Source organism: Protopterus annectens, chromosome 6.part1, assembly GCF_019279795.1.
Source record: "Protopterus annectens isolate FY-2018-M chromosome 6.part1, PAN1.0, whole genome shotgun sequence".
In the NCBI taxonomy this organism is placed as follows: domain Eukaryota; kingdom Metazoa; phylum Chordata; order Ceratodontiformes; family Protopteridae; genus Protopterus; species Protopterus annectens.
In genome coordinates, this window is record NC_056738.1 from 466,936,822 (window position 1) to 466,958,580 (window position 21,759).

The 21,759-nt window shown below is 40.6% G+C and overlaps 1 protein-coding gene across 3 annotated transcripts in view; it reads left to right on the top strand.

The window, feature by feature from the left end:
- The window catches only part of LOC122805628 (oocyte zinc finger protein XlCOF26-like), an 83,996-nt gene that overhangs the window by 50,172 nt on the left and 12,065 nt on the right, over window positions 1-21,759 (top strand). For 2 of the 3 annotated variants that reach the window (XM_044075891.1, XM_044075890.1), the window contains exons 2-3: window positions 5,943-6,240; window positions 11,698-11,835. In XM_044075891.1, the coding sequence (XP_043931826.1) occupies window positions 11,775-11,835 (61 nt within the window). In that variant the 5' untranslated portion in view covers window positions 5,943-6,240; window positions 11,698-11,774. Of the gene's footprint in view, window positions 1-5,354; window positions 5,440-5,942; window positions 6,241-11,697; window positions 11,836-21,759 lie in introns of all 3 variants that reach the window. The other variant, XM_044075892.1, reaches the window with a different exon arrangement.

Genomic DNA, 21,759 nt, shown 5'->3' on the forward strand with positions numbered 1-21,759 from the left:
GCCTTTGTCCCAACGATCCTGTGTAGTCATTTCACTTCTCTTAATTTATATCTAGAGAACCAACAGCTTAAGCATTTAACTCGCAATGCTATGGAAAGTGTGTTGGGTCTTTCAGGGGAGCCTGTTCTTTAGAAGGCCAGGAAATCTAGGCCTCAGATTTCTGCTGCTCCTCCAATTTTAGACATTTCTCCCAAGGCAATGTTGGCTCGGAGATCTGTTCAGAAGTAGCTGGTGATTCTTTCGTGGGTACTTTGAGGGATCCTGCTAGCATGTTCTCAGGGGGGATATGCAGATGTCCACTTTGGACATGGTGGAGTGGACACAGGCTTATTGTCTCCGAAGGCCCTCCAGGCATTACTCAAATCCCAGTTTGGGAGGAGGTCCCGAGCAATATTATAGAATGTAGGCCGATGTCAGACCCCTCATCTCTCCACTATGTGGAGACACCACTTAAGAAGCAGAAAACTAAGCATTCTTTTCCTTCAGCAACAATCTACTGATTGGCAAGCCTTTTCATAAGGACTGTTTAACGCCTTCATGGCCCTTAGACCATGCACTGGGGTTTCTCTTCCTTCTCCTTCCCTCTTTCCAGTTTCTCTTCAAAAAAAAGGATCTGAATTGAGGATTCCTATGAAGATGATGATTCCTCTGGGGTGGAGTCTCTGGCATACTCTACCCAGATGTCCTCTCCACTTGGATATGCTTCCACAGAGGAGTAATCAAATGGAACTGAATCTTCGGGGCAAGATGCTACCTTTGGAGAGACCATTGTGAAGTTGAGAGATTTTTTCCAGTGGGACTGCTCTCGTGTCAGACATACAAAAAGGTATTATGATCTTTCACAGATGGATTCCCTTGCCCCATTTAAAGTACTTCCAGTGCTTCCAGGCTTCTTGGATGCTTTCTACTCTGCTTCTAAGTGTCCCGATTCACAACCTACTACCCCTAAAAGGCCGGATAGGGTCTAAAAAGTGCCAGATAATTGTAAGTTTTTGTTTTTAAGTGCCCTTCTTCAGACCTAGCCGCAGTCTGCGTCTGCAGATAAGCCCTCTAAACTTTTGGCTTCTATCTCCCTTCTCCCCTTGGACAAGGAGAGCAAAGTCATGGAAAGGTTGGGGAAAAAATATATACTTCGGCCACTCTGACCTTTATCGACCAGACCCATATGGCTAAATATTCCTTAGCCCTCTTTTCTCAAGCCACTAAGTTCATTTCTGAGCTTCCAGACTCTAATAACACCAAGTCCCAACTTACTTCCATTTTAGGTTCCTCTGCCCAAGTGACACATCATTCTATTAAATGCTGCTGTGATGTAGTGGAAGCATCTGCCAGAGCTGCTGCATCTGGCTCTGTCCTGTGAAGGTACTCTTGGCTGAGACTCCAGCCACTACCAGATGACATCAAAGCTAAACGTATGGATGCTTCTCTAGATTCCAACCATTTGTTTGAGTCTGCAGCTGCAGAACTTTTTAAGTCCTTGCAAGAAAAGAGGCAAGGAACTCCAGGACCTTAAACGTATTCTGTGTCATCAGTCCCAAAATTTCAAAGGAATATCCTTCTAAAACCCCTTTTGTAAGGAAGCTAGCCAGACCCTCTTCTAAGAGTAAAAGAGGTGTCAGCCTTATTCTACTCCCACTGCTCAGAAATGGCCCTTTCTGAGCAAGCCAGGTAGTACGTGACTACCAGCCTATTTGCAGTCAGACCCCTCTTATCCTTGCGTCTTTCCCTGCCCCTTTCTGCTTGGAAACAGATCACCCAGGACTCTTAGCTCTTTTGTTATCCACAGAGGATACTTCATGGTGTGGAAGACTCCTCCTACCTTCAGGGGTATTCCACAACCTTCAAAAGATCAGTTTACTTTACTTTCTTTCCTCAGATGATTCACACCTTGCTTTCTCAGGGTACCGTTCGGGAGGTTTCCCCTTCCCAAACAGGAAAGGGTTTCTACTCTAGAATGTTCCTAGTCCCCAGAAAGAATGGCCCATTCTAGATCTGTCCCATCTAAACACCCTTTTAAAGTTACCCACCTTTTGCATGCTTTCATTAAACACTCTGCTTCCTCTCTTTCTTCCCCAGGCCTTCATGGTGTCACTGGACATCAAAGATGCCTATATACACATCCATGTTCATTCTCTTTACAGGAAATTTCTGCGCTTTGCTATTGCTTCCTCACACTTTCAGTTTTCTGCTATGCCCTTTAGTCTAGCTACAGTACCAAGGTCTTCACAAAATGCTTAGTTTGTGTCATTGCTTTTGCAGGTTCAGGGGATTTTCAAATTTTTCCTTACCTGGACAACCTACTCCTCCAGGTTCCTTCTCCAGACATACTTCTTCAAAACCTTCACTTCAGTGTCTCTTCTGGAAAGACTAGAATTCACTATAAATTTCCAAAAATCCCTTCTTGTTCCTTCAAAGGACCATGTTTTCCTAGGATGCAGAATTCAGTCAGACAAGATGTTGGCTTCCTTGCCTCCTCAAAGTCTTGTCTCTAACTGATTACTTTCAAGCTATCATTCCACTCCAGTCCCTGACTGCCAGGGAGTTCCTTCATCTGGTGGGCTTCACGCCATCCACTATTCAAAAGTTACCTCTAGCCAAACTTCACCTGAGGAAACTCCAGTGGTTATCTCAGGTCAGTCTGGATGCAACATGCTCATTTCCTCTGCTTCCCTGCACGAAAAAATAATTGGAGTGGTGGATTCAACAGGTTACCTTGAATCCAGGACTTCCCCCTCTTCCTTTTGAGGAGTTTGATCTTGGATGCCTCAGATGTGGGATGGGGACATCCTTTTGCATCTTGGAAGGTTCAGGGTGCGTGGTCTCCTTCCCAAATGAAGGAATACGTAAATATAAAACAGATGAGAGCTCTCATTTTTGCCCTGCAAAATTTTCATCCTCCTCTTCAACCAGGTCCCTTAAAATGGTTCACAGACAACACCACAATTCTTTGGTATCTCTCCAAGCAGGGGTGGGTGGGGTGGGGGTACGGGACCAAGTCATATCACCTGTGCAGGTTGGCTGTCAAGGCTTGGATATTCCTTCCAGTCAGAATGTTGTGGCAGACGCACATTGAGCAGGTCCATGACTCAATCCCATGAACGGATGTTGCATAGGGATGTGTTTCTGGACCCACCGGTGATGTACACTTCAAGTAGATCTATTTGCCTCCCCTGTGAACAGAGAACTTTGAAAGTTTGTGCCAGCGTTCCTGATCCTCGGGCATGGAAGAGGAATGCCCTAACTTTTCTCTTGGAATGGAGTGTTTCTCTATGCATCCCTCCCTTCCCCCTTCTTCAGAAAGTTCAGCAGGACCGACCCAAAATATTGCTGGTGACTCCGTTATGGCCAAGACGGCATTGGTTCTCCCTTCTGCATTTAGCTAAGAGGAATCCTCACAAGTTACCTCACTGGGTGGATCTACTCACACAGGACAGATTATCTCTAATGCATCCACAAATGCCAACCCTTCAGATGACACTGTGGGTGATAGGGTTTTGATCCCTTTCAGACACCTATTTTCTGAGGAAGTGCTACAAGTTCTGCAGGAGGCCAGAAAACCCAATACTAGGAAATCTTATATTTCCAAATGGAAGAGGTCTTTCATCTGATGTCTTTCCAAAAAACTGCAACCATTGTCTACGGATATTCCAGTGGTTTTGTATTATCTGTGTGAACTACTGAAGTCTGGATTATCATACTCTTCGGTAAAAGCTCATCTCTCAGCCATTTCTGCCTGTCTGCTTATGACTCTTCCTTTGGCTTCAAGGTTGGAAGTCAAATTTGTCTTTAAAGGTATCCTTCATATCAGATCACCAAGGAAATCAGTACCTCCTCCTTCGGATTTAAACTTCTGTTTTAGAAAAACTTACAATTTCCTCCCTTTGAACCAGCAGTTTTGTCTTCCCTGCAACATTGCATTTGGAAGACAGTTCTTCTTTTGGCTATCACTTCAGCCAGAAGGGCTTCCAAACTTCAGGCCCTTATAGCTTCTCCTTTTACTGTTTTTCACAAGGATAGGGTTTCCCTATGCACTAATCCCTCCTTCAAGCCCAAAGTGGTGAATGAGTTGTCACTTAATCAGTCCATTAACCTTCCCACTTTCTTTCTTTCTCTCTCCACATTTCTTCTAGTGAGAGGATCTTACACTCCTTGGATGTGCATAGACAACTCTGGTTTTGTTTGGATAAAACCAACAAATCCTTTAGGAAGTCTGACCATCTCTTTGCTTTCTACCATCCCAGGGTTCTGGGCAAACCTGTTTCCAAGCAGACAATCTCTTTCTGGATCTCTAAGGCCATTTCCTTTTGCTATGTGGCTCATGGTAAAACCCTTGCATCTCCAGTTAAGGCTCGTTCCACTAGAGCTGTGTCTTCCTAAGGTGCCTTTTTCAGGGGTCTGGATATTTCCTCTATCTTAGAAGGAGCTACTTGGTCTTCTGTCCATACCTTCACAAAACACTACAAGTTGGATGGTATATCTATATCTAGAGCTAGTTTTGCCAGGGCTATTCTTCAGGGATTTGTAGAGTGCTACTCTCTTCTTCTGCATGAGCTTCTTCTCCCTCATGTTATGAATACTGCAACATATGAATAGAAGGACATAGGATAGTTGTGTAAAATCTTACCATAACCATAGATGTCCTTCTCATGTATATATTGCAGTATATTATCCCTCCTACCTTCCCCCGATGCTTGCTTGTTTCCTGGATGTGTTTCTCAGCTTACTTCAGGCCGGTGTGGCATTAATTTCTGAGGATGGTACATGCCAATGTCTGCTATATAACTGATGTCACTTTATGACCAATGCTGGATGGGATCCTATGTGAGATATCACATGTACCTTACAGTAGTTTTAGACTTGTACACTGGCTGGCTGTCCGGAGCAACCTGCAGCAGACTCACCTGTGTTATGAATGCTGTGGCAAATAGAAGAGGAGGACATCTATGGTTATAGTAACATTTTACACAACTATTCTTTACATTCTGGAGCATCATTTATGATACTTTCTAATGGCGTAGAGCTAATATATTCAATAAAATGTCAGTTTCATGCACATAGAAACAGTCAGAATACTACTGTTTTCTCACATGACTGAGACAGACAGAGCGCATTTCATCAAGGAAAAAATGCCCCAGTAAACAACGCAAGTTGTTCATTTTTCCCTAACTTTGGTCAGTAGCTCTTGCTAAGTAAGTAGATGTAAGTGGTATTTCAGTGAGCTTCGCAGGGGATAGATGCATTATTTCAGTGAGTTTCACAGTGATGGATGCATTATATATTATTGTACACTGGGTGCCCTTGCAGTGGAGTTACAAGCATGTTTACTTTCTCAATGCCATTTTTAATTTTCTCAGATCTGATTTTTGCCCCTGTTCATACAAGGCACTGTGCCAATTGTGGGAGTATATACTACATCCATCTTCCTGTCAGTTGCCAAAGGTATGCAGCATGTCTTCACTTCATGTACACTTTGTGGTGTGAAAATGTATAAGTGCTCTGTCCACTGTACAGCTTTAGATGATAGGGAAGGTACTAGTACTGCAGTAGAGTGGAATGAATTGTGACTGGATGGCTTACTGGAATGCAAAGCATGCCGTATCTCTTTGTATAGTTCTAATTTTATATACTGCTTTTGACCCTAGGTCAGATAAGGTCATACCTGTTTGTGGAACTACTTGACTCTACTACTGTCCTGTTTGCATTTTCAAAAAGGGGGTAGTAAACCTGTTATTCATGTAGTTATTGATGAGTAGTTAATATGATAAAGCATGTAATGAGTTATAGTCTTTGTGATCAGATTCCAAAGCTCACTGCAAGTGAATGCAGTGGTTGTAAGACACTGTGATGTTTTTGTGTAGTGCATGCAAAGAAAAACTTTTAGGTATTGTTTTGTTGTACTATCAAAGCATTTTACTAACCTATTAAAACTGCTTGTGTTACAGAAGTATGGCTGTTCAACCCCCACAGGAGACTGTAAAGCTTGACAATGTCCATGCCAAGACCAGAGCAACACATTTCAAAGAAAAGGTTATAAAAAGATGGGAGAAAGATGTTCTTCATCTGTGACCATCCAGCTGACTGTATACTGTAGAACGTGGTGTTGGATCACTTCAAATAAAACCTGAAGAATGTTTTATAAAGAAGGACATTCCTCTTCAGCAGATGGCTCTGTGATAGACCACTGCATCCACAGTCCCAGTAACTACTGCTAGAGAGGATCTCATCTTGAGCACCTTAAAGGTATGATGTGACAATATTACAGTTAAAAAAAAAAAAAAAAAAAAAAAAAAGTCAGAAATGCATCAATGGAAAGATGACAAAAATATATGAACGGAATGTGTGCAGTACTAAAGGCTGTCGCACTACAGCCAAAATGAAAAAAAAAACAGTGGAAAGTGGAATGCAGAACCCAATACTGCCTCCTCCTTTCTTGATGGGTCACTTTGTTTAAGTCTGTAAAATATCATGCAATTCATCTACAATACCCGAGAGATTTATCTGCAGAGCTTAAGCAATGTCCACTCCCCAAGAACCTTGTGGTCTCTTCTGCAAGGTTGGTTTACTGAGTTGCAGCTACAGATGCATTCATTGCTGAGAAGTCCGCAGATATTAGAATCTGTAACGGTAATGTGGTATAAGCCTTTAGCCGTTGTGGTGAATGACTGTTCACAATCTGCCCTATACTTGAGGCTGGATCACGCAAACATAGTAATGTCAGTACTATGACAGATGAGTATCTTATTTTTTAAAACACTTGGATACTTGCGTATTATCGCAACCAGATTTTGTGCTGTCTTTTAACTGTGTTGATTTGTACTGAAACGGCATCAGTGAAGTGTAATATGGAAGAGTACACTGTCAAAGTCTGCCGGGATATCGGTCATGGTTTTAAAAAATGTTAGGACTTATAATTTTTAACATTTGTGGGAAGCGTCCTTTAAAGACGTCAAGCATTGAATTCTGTGATCGCAGTGGTTACGTGTGTATGTATGTTGGTTCTGAAAGGATTGTGGCAGTTAGCGGATGAGATATTGCGCACACAAGCAGAGTTTAAACAGCACATTAGGTGCTTGCTATTAAGATGCTCAGAAATCTAAGGATATCTGTAGGCTGCTAGAGTTATGACAGTCCACAGATTATCTTTGGCTTGCTTTTGTGTAGGTTTTCTTTTCTGGAATGATTGTGTTTGCAATCAACATGACTGCATTTTTATGGTTTATATCACTGAATTATTCACCACAATATATTTTCCAAATATTGAATCATTTTTGGAAGTAGGGTCAGCTGTCTAGTTTTCCTTCAGTTCTTTCCCTGATGACATGAGTGTGGCAGTTAGCATATGATATTGCACACAAGCAGACTTTAAACAGCAGATGAGGTGCTTTCGTACTGTGGAATGGTGTTTTTATTTTTTTACTTGCAGTTCTTGTGGCGAAGGGTACTCTCTCTCAGCATTACCTTGTTCTTTTTGGATGTGTGAAAGCATCATGAAGGTTATAACGAAACAAGATTTTATGTAGTGTTTCTGTAGTACCTCCTAGGTTTACCATTGAATCAGATGTGAAAAGACTAGTAAAGGTTTGAAAACAGATCTCTTTCCTTCACTGACCGGCAGCATGTCAAAGAACGCCTTGTAAGTAGAATGGGACTTGCTTAAACTGACATGACATGCTGGCGGTAAAGGGGAAACCTATTTTCAAACCTTACTTTTCCAACTTTAGTTTTTCCAAGCCGTTTCAATGATGAACCTTCAAAAAACTAGAAAAACATTACAGAAGACGTGTATCTAACCTTCATAACACTGTATTGCTACTATTTGAGATCTAAACAGAAGTAACCAGCACTGCTGAAAAAATCTGGTTGCGATAATACGAAAGTACCAACACTTATATTGGCATCACCAGCCGCACTAGTCTTCTGGATTCTGGTAACAACCTCCGATGTGGAGAAATCATTCTTATGTGGAGAAATACATTCTAATCAACCTGGGGACTTGCATATTTTGCCAGTTTGGAAATCTTATCCATGCTAATTTATAACAAGTTAATAGTAATTCATTTTCAGTTGCCATTAATAAAGAACTGCTGATTGCAACTTGCACACCTTTAATTCTGTAGCTTTCATATCTCATTCCTGAGTTGGCTGATTGCTTGTTTCTATTATAACTTCCATGGTCTAGCGTGTTAAAGAAATCAGCACCATTGCCGTTAACAATATTATCTGTTTGTTCATACTCCTTATGAAACTGACTGCTATAGCATATTTCTGATGGTGCTGATTGTTGTTTTTTTTTTTTTTTTTTTTTTTTCTTTTCCTTTTTTTTTCTGTCATTCATACCCAGTTTTGAGGATGGCTTGCTTGTCTGTTTTCAGTTTACATTTAATAAATTACATTTTTGCTCAGCTTTGTACATGTTTTTATTGATAACTTCTGGTGTTTAATGATATGCATGGGTTACATGGCCTGCTGTATCGTAGCTTTGATCAGTGGAAGTGAAATGTTTATTTTATGAGTAAAACGTGTATATTGTGTACGTTAATGAGACAGGCCTTTGGAATTTGGTCCACTGACCACTGGTGAAATACTTTTTTTCCATATTTGAGAAATAGAATTTGGCTTTTCTCAATCGCTGTAGGTCAGTGCCCCTGTAGATAATGGGCCTGCTGGGTAGGGTTACACATTTTAAAGCAGGAAGTTGCTGCCTGACTTTATAGACAGTTGGTGAGGCTGTCGCTGTGGAGTGTGCCGTGCAATGTTTAGGATTTGTTCTTTTCACAAAGGTAATAGGATAGTGGCAGCAAGGTATGGTAAATAAAATTATTCAGTAAGCTAAATTACTTGCCCATCTTTGCTTCAGGGATGTGTGTGTATATTGGGGGACTTTGCTGAACAGCTTCCCATTGGAATCTGATGGTGTGGGGGTGCTGACCGCAGAACCCACAAGTCGAGGAAAGTGAGGCATATTGGGGGACTTTGCTGAACAGCTTCCCATTGGAATCTGATGGTGTGGGGGTGCTGACCGCAGAACCCACAAGTCGAGGAAAGTGAGGCATATCATGTCATGAATTGAGTTCATGATGGAATGTGAATGCCTGCTTCCATTTAGGTCATCATGCACTCACATCGCTGGCTGAAAGAGCATATAGGTTCATAGATGAATACTAGGCTAACTGCCTTGAAGGGTCATTTTAAGCTTAGCCAACAACCTGAAGTCCGAATCAAACCCTGTACCTTGTGTCTATGAAGTGAAGACCTTGACTATTATGCCAAGCCCACCTTGGGAAATATGACATGATTGTAGCACATCAGTGGGACTTGACAATCAAGAAGCTGTAGATGAGAAATTAGCAATTGTTTTGTAAATTTATTATGCCAGCAAGCTTTGAATCTAATGTTTTTTTGCAGGAACTTATGGAGAAGCGCCTCTGCTTTTAATTGTTTTGACCCTGTCAGCGATTGCAAATAGACTTAAGTGATTCTACAGATTTTGCAAATATTGTGGAAATAACGGCAAAAGAGATGACAAAATAGCAAAGTGCAAACTGTATTTCAAAGGCTGCAAGGAATCCAAACACACGTGCTGTTATTGACAAATATTTCCATGTACTTGTGTGTAGATTTAGAAGCAAGTTAGGTTTGTATATAGTTAGTAGTGTTCAAGATTTGGTTGTGTACAGTGTTTAGCTCTGAACAAGTTGGAATTGCCAGGCCATTTGGCATGTATAATTGTGGACAATGTGCACAGTGTAAGTAAGTTATGACCATAAATAGGTTCATAGGTTGGTACTGGGCTATCTCCCCGAAGGCATATATTAGCCCAGCCACGTTGTGCGGTATTCACCGCCCCTTTAGTAGTTCCCTAGACCCTTGTACTAACAGCTAGTACCCTTGGCCCCTATCTAGTAGTGCTGTTGGTGTGATCCCCAGTGTGAACTTTCTGTTACCCATCCACTCATCAAGGTTCCTCTTGAAGAGTGATAGTGAGGGGTTCTGTCTTGCGTAGATTGGGATCCTGTTCCATAGTAAGGGAAGTCTCTGCGAAGGGAATCTATCCCTCCAGCATGTTCTATTCATTGTTGTGTTGAGGTTTATATCCCTAGAGCGTGTAGCTCGAGTAGATTTGGTTTTGCTAAGATGGAGCATTTTCAACAATTCTGGGCAGGACATGGCTCTGTACGGTAGACAGGGATTGCCTCTGAGAAAGCGGTATGCAACAGAGAATGGTCTTAGCTTTTTCAATCGTGCTGCATAGGACAACTGTTTGAGGCCAGTTATCCTCTTGGTTAGGTACCTCTGTGGTCTCTCCAGCTGCTGGAGATGTCTAGCCAGGTACATTCCAATTGGTGCATTTTACTCAATAATGGGTCTGATGAGGGAAGAGTAGGGGGGCACCATTACATCCTTAGATCTTGATGCGAACCCTTTCGTGATCAGATGGGTCACACAGAAGGATTTTCTAACCACTTAGTCAGCTTTCCTTTGATAACCATGTTGCCAATCTACTTGGGTCCCTAGATCCCTTATTTCTTCAGATTTCAGGGGATTACCTCCTATGTTGTAGTTTGCGGGTACTCTGTTTTTTCCAAAGGGGATTACTACGCATTTTTTTTTGCATTTAGCTTGAGACAATGGCTTTGACACCATGCATCAGTATCATTTAGGCCCTTCTGGAGGATCTCCATGTTGGCCGGAGATTCTATTATAGCACCCAGTTTGCAGTAGTCCGCAAACTTAGTCAGCCATAGCCCTTCCGTGCTTGCCTGTACTTCTGAGAAAAGCCCTTCATCTTGCCAACTTACAAGAGGACATGCACATGTTGCTTTTTGAAAGGCAATATTTGATATAATATAATCAAGTGCCAATATAGTGAAGGTGTGTGTTATTGGCAAGCCAATGCAAATTGAGTGTGTGCGTTTTTGAGCACTGTAATGCCATCTTGGAGGATGACACTAACCGTGTATTTTTTAGGGTTTGAGGAAAGCCTCTAGGAAGTCTGTTTTTTAAAGTCCACACTAACGGTGTAAGGAGTGATGATATAAATGTTGACCTTATGCTGGCAGGAGCCTGTTGCATTTATTAAATGTTAATTTATTTATGTAGACTGGGAAAGTCCAACTAGGAGAAAGCTCATTTCCAGTGGAGGCCTGGGGATAAATGCTCCAGATGCATGTCATTGGAATGTGGGAGGAAACCAGAGGACCCGGAGGAAACCTACGCAAACACAGGGAGGACAATTTAGACTCTGCATAGAGGGCACTCCATTTCAGAAGTGAACTAAAGAACCTCTGGCTGTGAGGTGACAACATTAACTGCTGCACCACTGTGCTGCCCTAATGATGATGATGATGATGAACTTGGATTAAATTAAACATTTTCATTCAATCCATATTTAACGAAGAGGAAAAACTTTTTTAAGAAGATGTTATCAGACTTATTTATAAATAGTTGTGTGTACAGGCAAGTTAATTGCTGTGTGTTTGTGTGTATGTATAAGGGGAGGGGTCAGTAAGTGCTTTGATTTCATTTATTTTGTAACTGGAGCACTGCAGTGTTCATCTGTTTTGTTTAGTCATGAAATATGATGGTCTGGTATTTTAAGGTATACTCTAAACAGAAATTAATCATAATATTAAAAATACATTTCTGGAAGTTTTAGTTTTGATAATTTTAGGTAATGTAAATTTTGTCTTTTTTTAGGCACAATAAACTACTATTACAGTAGTTTTCTTGAATAGAAAATACACAAGGAACCAAAACAAAAGAGTAGAATAAAAATGGAGAAAGCGTTGAACAGAAAGCAAGCAGTGGAAGCCCGTGCAAGCAGAACTGCAAGTTGTAAGTCTAGATCCTACTCTTTAACTTTTGGAAATGTTATGTAACTGAAAACAAAGGATCTTGTATGATCCAACTTTGAGGACCCTTTGCATTTGGTAACTAGATTTCTTATTTTACTGAATACTGGCACTCGCTTTAAAGACCTCGGCCTTCATCACAAGCCCTCTTGGAGAGGTAGGTACTTCACCAAAAAAATTCACCTACCCATGGAACAAGCTCCATTTGTATGTGAAATAGTTAACACATTCGCCTCCTTCAAGTTCTGCCATAAAGATTGGCTGAGGATCTACAAATGTACTCCTGAGGTAAGCACTATGGCCCTCATTGAGTGGAGCAGCAAATCCATCTTCCAAGCTGTCTGGGTCGCATGCCTAGGCTCTGTATGGCTGCCTGCTTAGTAAGAACCTTTGAACTTAGCCTCAATGTGGCTATTTTTTTCTCTCTCATAACTCTGCTCAGAGACCTGCATGCTTCCTTCCTTTACACACCTCAGTACCATGTACCTGATAAGGAGTTGATGTCTTAATACCTGCACTATCCAGTTCATTATTGTCACCCACGCTGTTTGTATCTTGAATATGTTTGCAATGAAAAAGTTGCAATATTCGGTGCATAAGTCTTCAAACCTTCCTTAAGAGTTTCTCTGGCTGCCAGATCACAAATCTAGGATACATATTGGTAGTGTCTGTCTCTCTCTTGCCTGGGTGGGGGAGTGCAACATCTGTGTCCTAAGTTCCAATGCTTGAAGCTGACAGCCAGAGGTGTGCCTGACTTTGCTCAAGGTTGCACTAGTTGAGGCTGTCAGAGAGATAGCAGCAGTGAGGGTTCCTGTCACAATTCCAGGATGATGTCCATATATCAAGAGGGAGATAGAGCAAAGGATCAGGAAGCCAGATATTGATCATGCCCCACCTCAAGGAAAGTTTTTAACCTTATAGTGACCTTGTGGGCCTCATGTACTGTCGGCTCCTCCTCCTCAACTAGTAAAGAGTCAACCTCATGCCCATCATTGATGACTGAAAGGCCTGTGAGAGGAGCACACCTGGCAAGCACTTTGGGACTCCATCCCTAGGTTTCTACAAGGAACACCCTCTGTGAGATAGGCAGTGAAGGCATACAGGTAACCAGCGTACACCTGAGGCGCAGTCCTTTGAGTTCTTTGCCATGGGCTTAGTGGTTGAGCTCAAAACTATGGACTGTTCCTCCCAGGTCTCCACAGAATCTAGCCAAATTTGGTGGGACTCTCTTTGAGAAGGGCCATCTGGGTCTTCTTACAAAAGGAGGCCAAAGTTCTGGCTCTGGGATTGGACTTGTGCCAACTGTATGTAATCTGGTGGAATTTTTCACACTCATGAGTATTTCCTTAAAAAAAACAGGTCTGATGCCAGTGCTAAACCATTTACAACCCTTATCTGCTCCAGTACTATGCCCAGCAAGCACCTCTCGGATTCCTGTTGCCTGACTGCCGATCCTTCTTGCATTGCATTCTTTTTCATGGCTCCATAAATTTTGGTCAAGCAGAGGAAATAAGGTTAAGGGAGATTCATCCCTTCATAGTGTATCCCGGGAAGCATATGCAGATAACCCATAGAATTAGATTAGAAGAGTAATCCTGCATCCCTTCCCTATTGCTCCTCCCAGATGACTTCTCCTGTGTGTGTGTGTGTGTGGGGGGGGGGCATCAGGTCTGTGACTGCCTTACAGTCTACCCAGAGACACCTCAATGAGTGTTAGGGGTATGAAGAAAAGGAGCAGAAACCCTGGGTCATGCTATCCTGTTCTTTAAGATGCTTTTTTGGCACTCGAAGCATCCAGAGTCTGTTTCCTCAGTACTCTCAAGAAGGCAGATGCTTTCTGAAAGATCCGAGTGTAAAGCCAAACAAGATCCTGACTAAGCATCGTAGGATAGACTCCTTTTAAATCTGGTCTAGTACGGTAATGGTACAAGAGATCCCTGCGTTGTTTCACCTTGCCATTCAGTTAGAAATCCAAGGCACTGGGCATGGTGGGCAAGAAGCTGTTCTCCTTTCCCATGTTGGGGCTTATATTTCTTATCTGTCTTTTTTTTTCACCTGTCCAGGTTTTACTTCTCTCTAGTGGAACAGGCACATGAGAAGCTGGCAGCAGTTTGATTCCAGAGTCAGGAAAAAGCTGGTTAGATTGCCTTCTGTAACTTCTGCAATGGGTTTCCATGTAGTTAACTATAGTTTTGATAGTGTTGGTGTGATAGGTCAACAACCTTGTGTATGTTTTGCACAGGATGGGTGTTTTTGATGCCTTCTTCTTTGGAGATGTCTTCCTCCTGCATGACTTGGTTGAGAATCACTTAGAGGAAACGTGCATTGATAGCTATGGAGAAAGCTGTGCTGGTCCACTGGCCCCTTCTGTTACATCTAGACCAGCCCATGTTTCTTGTCAGAAAATAGCAGTCCTATCATGGTATGAGGAGAACCACAAGCATTGAGCAATGCTGCCTCCTAAGCTGTCCTGGCAAGGTCACCAAGAAGGCTGACCTCCTTGGCCAAGCGGCCATAGTACAGATTCACTTTTCAGGACTATCCTTATTGGGTATGGTTCTCCTAATTCATCCTAGTGGGAGAGACATTACCAAGAACCAGTGGACACTTGATGTGGTCATGGATTGCCATATCTTAGAGCTGTTAGGCTTGCCATACACTATCATGTGATTAAACTCTTCTCCCCAAGAAATTGTTCTACTCAAAGACCAGGCTGAAATTTTAATGCTTCCTGTTTCTAGTGTTGAAGACAGGAAGTTTCTATTCCATCCTGAGCTCCACTAATTTTGACTACATTAGTACTTTCATCTTCTGGATGGAAATTGTTCCGTAGAACTCCCAAGTCATGCCCTTGCTATCTCAGGGTACCTAGATGTCATAAATAGACTTGAACACTGTTTAGCACATCATTTTCTGAGGGCTGCCAAAAAGACAGACCCACATCTTAAGTGCTTCAGTTCAGACTGATGCTGTTTTGGTCTCCACTTTATATACTAAGGTGCTAACTGTTGTGGTGAGGGCCTTGTTAGGAGAAGGGAGTCACTGCTTTCATTCACCAGTATAAATTAGTACTAATGGCCTCAAAGATTTTGTCTGGTAGCATCATTAGCCAAACACACCTATAGTTTCAGGCCTATGAGGGTCTTCATAAACTGGCAGAGGTCCTTTGTGAGAATGACGTGGAGGATTCCTTTCATCTGAACAGAGATTAACACTGTTCACTGTCAAGTCATTCTGCCTGCAGAAGGGGGGCTTTGAGGTCACCTCTCTGACACTTTTGATATGGATTGGCTGGGACCCTCTTGAATCTTTTGGGACACTGTTCCACTCATATACTGTGCTGTGAATGCTGGTACCAAGATGGACACTGAGGCGGCATTGGCTGTAGAATCATGAGTTGCTCAGAGATCGTCTGGTAACCGACCATGTCAGCAGATCTTGGTATGGTAGACTGTCTCCACTAGTCTATATGGATCTTTTCTTCTTTTAGTAGAACTCAGCATATGCCTTAACAGTGGGTTTGCACCAACCTAAAATTTATCCAAAAAAGTATAATTGAGTGTCTTAAATGCTTAGTTATGTCAATAAGTACTTCAGATGTGAGCCGACCATCATTCATATTGCAATAAATTATATCTGTCACTTTGTGTAGTACTGTAATTGTGCTGAATCCATTTTTGAAATGATGCGAGGTTTGAATAGGAAAAACAATTGTGGGACCTTCATGATCTGATTTTCTTTTAAAAGAAGTGCTGTATATGTAGTTTCATTTTTAACATTTTTCCTTAATTAAATGATTACCAGTTTGTTCTTGATAATCAAGTGAAATTCAGTTTTCTCAAGTTTCTTATCTTGTTAGAAATATTTGCGTTTTGTTAAGGCTTGCTTGCCGTTTCCTAATTGCACTCGCCACATCAGCAGTTTGCTGTTGCCATTCACAATACTGAATGTGTTGGTCTTTGATTCATAATGAATGGTACCAAGAGCAGAGTGAGATTGGTTACCTCACTTCACTAGTTGAACATTTTTAAAAGGCAAATGGTCCCCAAGACTCAGTAGCTGTGTTAGGCAAGTATTACCTTTGCATGCAACTAATGTTCCTAGGACAAAAAGACCACAAGCAAGCTGCAGTTTTAACTTTAGCAGCAACTCAACTTTAAAATATAACACTTCAGTTTGTTGGCCTTGTGACTTACATTGCCTAATCATTCAGGAAACTGTGCTGCAAGCTTTTTTCAACATGTAAAAGTTGAGTACACCATTTACATTTCACATTCTACCATAAGAATACAGTTATACTGACCTGTAATGTCAAATCTTATTTTCATTTATTTAATGCATTTAATTGCCAAGAAAGTTAGACTGCACAGTAAAAAGCCCCTTTTCACCAGAGGCCTGGGAAGAAAAGCCCTAAAAAGAAAATATATTAGTTAAGTACAACACATTGAAGGGATTGTATACTTAACGTACGAGTGTTATATACAGTGATTATCTAGATGTGTTACATTGTGTGCAATGTTCATAGATGCTGCGTCCTTTAAATTGTACAGTTCTGTCACACATGATTTTTACATTTGTACATAGTTGCATCTTCATTTGACTTAAACAGTAGTGGTGGATAGCATATGCAGAGATGAGATGAAAGTGAAGATGAAAAGAGTGGTACAAAGATAGGAGGATATGGCAGAGATTAGTTTAAAACACAGTAAGTGGGTGGTTTAGTAGTAGACTTCAGCCTGGAGGAGTACAAGATTTGTTTAGTATACCCATTTAGACACCAAAGCTCTTAATCTGCTTTCATGAAATCCCATGCTTGATCCTTAACTTTTTCCTTTGCTCCAAAAGTGTTAATGATATTGAATTAAAGCATACAATTGTATGGAGTGTTTCTCCCCGGGCCTCCGCTGAAAATTGGCTTTGTTCCAAGTCAGACTTTCCCAGTTAACAAATGTTAAATAAAAATGTTATACTTGCAAAACAGGACAGTCTAATGATGCAGGTACTATGTGTCATCTGAAAAGCAAGTAATTTGTTGAGTTTTATGAATCAAATGGCACAGAATCTGGAAGTGTGCTGTTTAGTGATATGTCAGAATGTACACAGGCTGCTCTTTTTGTGTCCTCTTCATGAAAACTTGTGGATAATCACAGATGCGAAATGAGACATGGCTAACTGGCCTTCTTTTTTCACAACACAGTAGTGTGCTGTGGCACAGTGATCGAAGCAGGACTGTGCACCGTATGCAGTGAAGTACGTTTGAACAAGAATGGAGGAGAAACCATGTATGGGGCTAATATGAGTATTGTGAAAAAGCTATGTTTTCTGCTAGAAGACTTTATACCATTGTTGCTATGTTGTTTTAAGTGTGGTGCACTGTATTCATAACTATCTTACACCAGATATGACATATTTTAGCAAACTGCTGTATATCCCGGATGGTGTATGCCAGTGATTCGTTCACTTTTCTGTTCATGGGATGAACCAAAAAGGGTGTGCCTCTGTCTGCAGAGGGGTAAAGTTGGGGGTCTAGTGTGTAGGCAGGCGAGATGTGCCTGGAGCAGTGAGGCTCTGTTTAAAAAAACAAAAAAACAAAAAAAAACTGAGTTTATGAAGCCAAACCCTGTCATCAAATTTCCTGGCATTTGATGGTGAAATGCAAACCCAGGATCATACATATATTTATACATTAAATATCCATCTGTGTAGTCTTCAGGTATGTTGTCAGAGTTAAAGAAAACTGACAATCTCTAACTACCTAAGACTGGTTGGACATCAGAAAAAAGTTTTCATTCATTTTATTTATTTATTTATTTATTTTTATTTATTGATTTTGTGTCCTGGGGCAGAGCACTGATCAATTCTGACCAGTTTCATCTCAGCGTGGAAAAATGTACAAAGTTTACAATGATAAGTGCATTATAATGGTATGTTAACATTATTATCTTAAAAAGAGCAGTGGTTGCAAAATGTACAGTGACATATATGCAGACATTTATGACTACAGTGGTTACAACCTCATCATGTAGCAGTCCTAAAATTTTGGAGAAAACGTGAAATGCGCTTTGGAAGTAAAAAATGCAAGAAGAGTGATGCTATAGGTTATATAGCCTGCAAGGTTCAAATACATTTAACTTGGATGTTTAGATGGGATTTAAGAAGAAAGCAACATTTAGGGAGGGATGATGTCTCTTCAAGTTCTGGAGAGAGGGATTCCCATTGATTAGGGTTAAGTATAGGAAAAGAATGGCCAGAAACATTGCTTGGACTGAGGTGTTTGAAGAAGTGGCTATGGTTTTTGAGGTTGCATGAGGATGCTTGTCCTATTAGTTTGGCCATTAGAGGAGGAAGAGACTGCTTATGTCGAAGCTTGTATAGTTGAAAACCTAGGAGTAGTTGTACTCTGTTTAAATGGGAGCAGTTTAGCTTTTTCAAAAGTTGTACAGTGATCTTGCTTTCTGGAGAAGTGAGATGTGAAGTGACAGATTTGTTTTGAGATGGACTGAGTGACAGAGTTTTTAACTGAAAGAGAAGCAACATCTCAAGCTGAGGGAGTAGAATACATGGCTGACCTGGAGTCATGAGAGAGAGAGAGGGATATTTTGAGTGCCCAAATTAGGAGAGAGTTAATCTTTTTATGACTGTTCTCCAGATGGGTGCATGGGGGGGGGTGCAGAAGGGTTGGGGGGATCCAGCTGTAATCCTATGTAATTAAAAGATGAAACCTTTTCTAAAGGGGATCGGTTATAGACTTGTTGATTTTTGCTGAGTTTGTGTTTCATGCGGAACTACATGTTTTTTTGTTTAGAGGTGTTGAGAATCTGACATTTATTCTCCATCTGTTTAAGGCAAAGAAACTATGATTTGAAGATTATGCTGTAAAATGGGGAGTGAGTGATTAGAGCAGTAACGTACCATTTCACCTGTGAATAATGAGAGTGTGTGGTGGGGATGATCACAAGGTAGTTTATGTTGATTAAGAATAGGATTGGGGCAAGTATGGAGCCCTGAGGTACACCTTTAAGCAGAGAGACAGCTTGCAAAGTAGAGGTATTAAAGTGGACTGTGAAAAAGTGGTTGAAGAGAGAGCTGTAGAACCAGGGTATGGTGTCTGAGCGATTACTAAATCTGAGTGCTGAGACTGGAGTAGCCTAGTAGATCAAATGTTTTGACAAGTTCTGTAAATATATCTCTAGAAAAGTTTCCTTTGTCCATTCCCATTATATATATCTCTAGAAAGTTTTCCTTTGTCCATTCCCATTATAATGTCATCTGTAAGAGACTTGATGTAGTGGAGGTGCTTTGACCAGATCAGCTTCCCTGTTGTTGAAATAATAGATCGTATTGGTTGATGTAGTGTGCGAGTTGTTGGAATATGATTTTTTCAAAGATTTTGGCTTGGATTGGGAAGATGGAGATGGGCTGATACTCTGGGAGTGAAAGATTTTTCTTTTTGGAAAGCAGTTGTACTGTGGCTGTTTTCCAAATACTGACTGATATTAGAAGTTATGCAAAGGTTATAAATTTTGAAAGTGGTTTTACTTTGAATTCATAGCAGTGATAGATGATCCGGGAGGACTGGATGTTTGTCTAGATGACTGTCTATTTGTTCTAGTAATGGTGAGATGCTTTTGGACAGTATCTGTTTACAGTACAGCAAAATAATACATTCGGGTGAGCAGGCAGTGTGGAAGGTACGGTGTGAGTAGATGACCAAAGGGTTACGGAGGTAATTGAAGTGTTTACAGAACTGATCTGCAGAGAGGGAAGTAGATGTAAGATGATACGAGTTGGGTAATTTGTAACCTGTGAAGTTAACATCCTCCCAGAATTTTTGGGGACTGTATCCGAATGAGTTCTGTTGATAAATCATGTCAATGCTTTTTTTGTTAACTAATGTTTTTTTTTTTAGCTAGATTGAGCAGGTGGTATACTTTTCCCTATTGCTGGATGTAGGATTAGATTAACATTTATTCCAGGCTTCATTGCTAAGTTTTAGGATGGTTATACCTTGTTTGTTAGCCACTGCTTGGGTTTCCTTTTGTATAGTTCATAGTTCAGGTTTCCTTTTGTATAGTCATGAGGTAATGGAGACGCAGGTATCTTGGATGTGCAGAAAGAGATTGGTGAGAAGCTAAGCAACTATGTTTGATTCTATGGTGTTACGACTGGGGGGGCAAAGCAGTGGTAGAATGGATTATACTGGAATTAGATTTGGAATTAAAGGATTTTTGTTTTGAGACAATTATAACGGGAAAAATAAGGGGAGTGGACTGTGAAGTTTGAGATAATTGATGGGTTATTAGTTATGATCAGGTCAGAGTGTTTTGAGGCTTTGAAATTGGTCCTGTTTTTTAAACTATATGTGTGATTTATGGCCAGGTGGGTTTTTAATTAGTTGTATGATATTCTAGTAATTAAGGAACTGTGAAATGTCTGCGTGGATAAGGCTTAGAAGATTGGTGTTAAAATCACCCACAATTAGGGTGTTTTTGTTTGTATAAGATTGCTTCTATTAGGGTTTTGATGTTTTCTAGGGAATTGGGAAGGGGAAGATAGGCACGTGCTACTTGTAAGGAATTATTTTTACTTTTAATGGTATTTCTGTTGTCATTTTCGGGCTGGGGCTTGAGTTATTAGTTTTGATTTGCAGATGGGATTTTTCTAAGTGAAGTTCTATCACTTTTCGTTTTAGATGGCATGCAATCTAGGAGACAGTTGTGTCCCAGGAAGAAATGGAGCCGAGATGGAGATTCTGGTTTAAGCCAGGTCTCATTGATGGCTAGAGGGTTGTTAGTGCCTTGTGATTAAATGCTTTGTTTGTCTATTTTTAATACACTGGCATTTATAAGGTAGCATTTATAAGGTAGCAAGAGAAGGTGGCATGTTCCTGGGTTTGTCTCGAATTTGCCTTTATGGAAAAGTAGAAGCAGGATGGGATATAAATTTTATATCTAGAAAGTTTGAGGTGGTGTGTAGTGAGCAGAAAGTAAGGTTGTGTTAAGTATTTGTTCAATGAGGGGGTGAAGGAGTGTGAGTAGAGTACTGATGAGAGGAGCGTAGGAGGATAAGATGTCTGTTACTATTAAGATATTAGTGGGTGTTGGAGTGTGTGTAGGTTGTGTATGTAAGACTGAATGCAAAGTTTTGGAAGGTAGAAGAAAGGACAAGATGAGGTTATGGTACTAAGTGATATAACACTGAATGAAGTGTGTGATAAGGTGGTTTAATATTAGAATAGGATTTATGATTTAATATTAAATAGGATTAAGGAGTATATATATGGGGGATCAGAGGCAAAAATTAAAGTGGGGGGGGTCCTCTGATAATTTCTGCTTGAATAGAGGAACCGGGCAGGGATGTCTCTTTCCTCTTTGTTGTTTGCATTATATTTAGAACCATTGTCCAAGAAAATAAGGGACTCAGAAATTCAAGGATATAATTGGTATGGCAGTCAAGAAAAGCTGGCTTTATTTGCAGATGATATTATTTTATACATGATAAAAACAGAAAGGGACATTACAGTTTTCTGGAACAATTAAGACTGTTTCTAATCTTTTCAGGATACAAAATTAATGAAGCTAAAACAAAGGTGATGGCAGTAAATTTATGCACTCCTACATGAATTGGTACAACAATATCCATATTTATGGGGGCATGATAAGGTGGAGTATTTAGGAGTATAGATTAGAAATGACTCTGTTATTGCAGCTAAGGATATGCGGCAAGAGGCTAAACAGAAGCCAATACAAAAACTGAGAAACTGGAGGCTTTGTTATATGGATATTGATGGTAAGATACAAACAAATTTTTTAGTCCTTTTAATCTTATACACAGGTCAGGCATATTTTTATTAACCAGAGGAGAAGCTCTGGATAGCAATTAAAAAAGAGCTGAAGGATTTTATCTG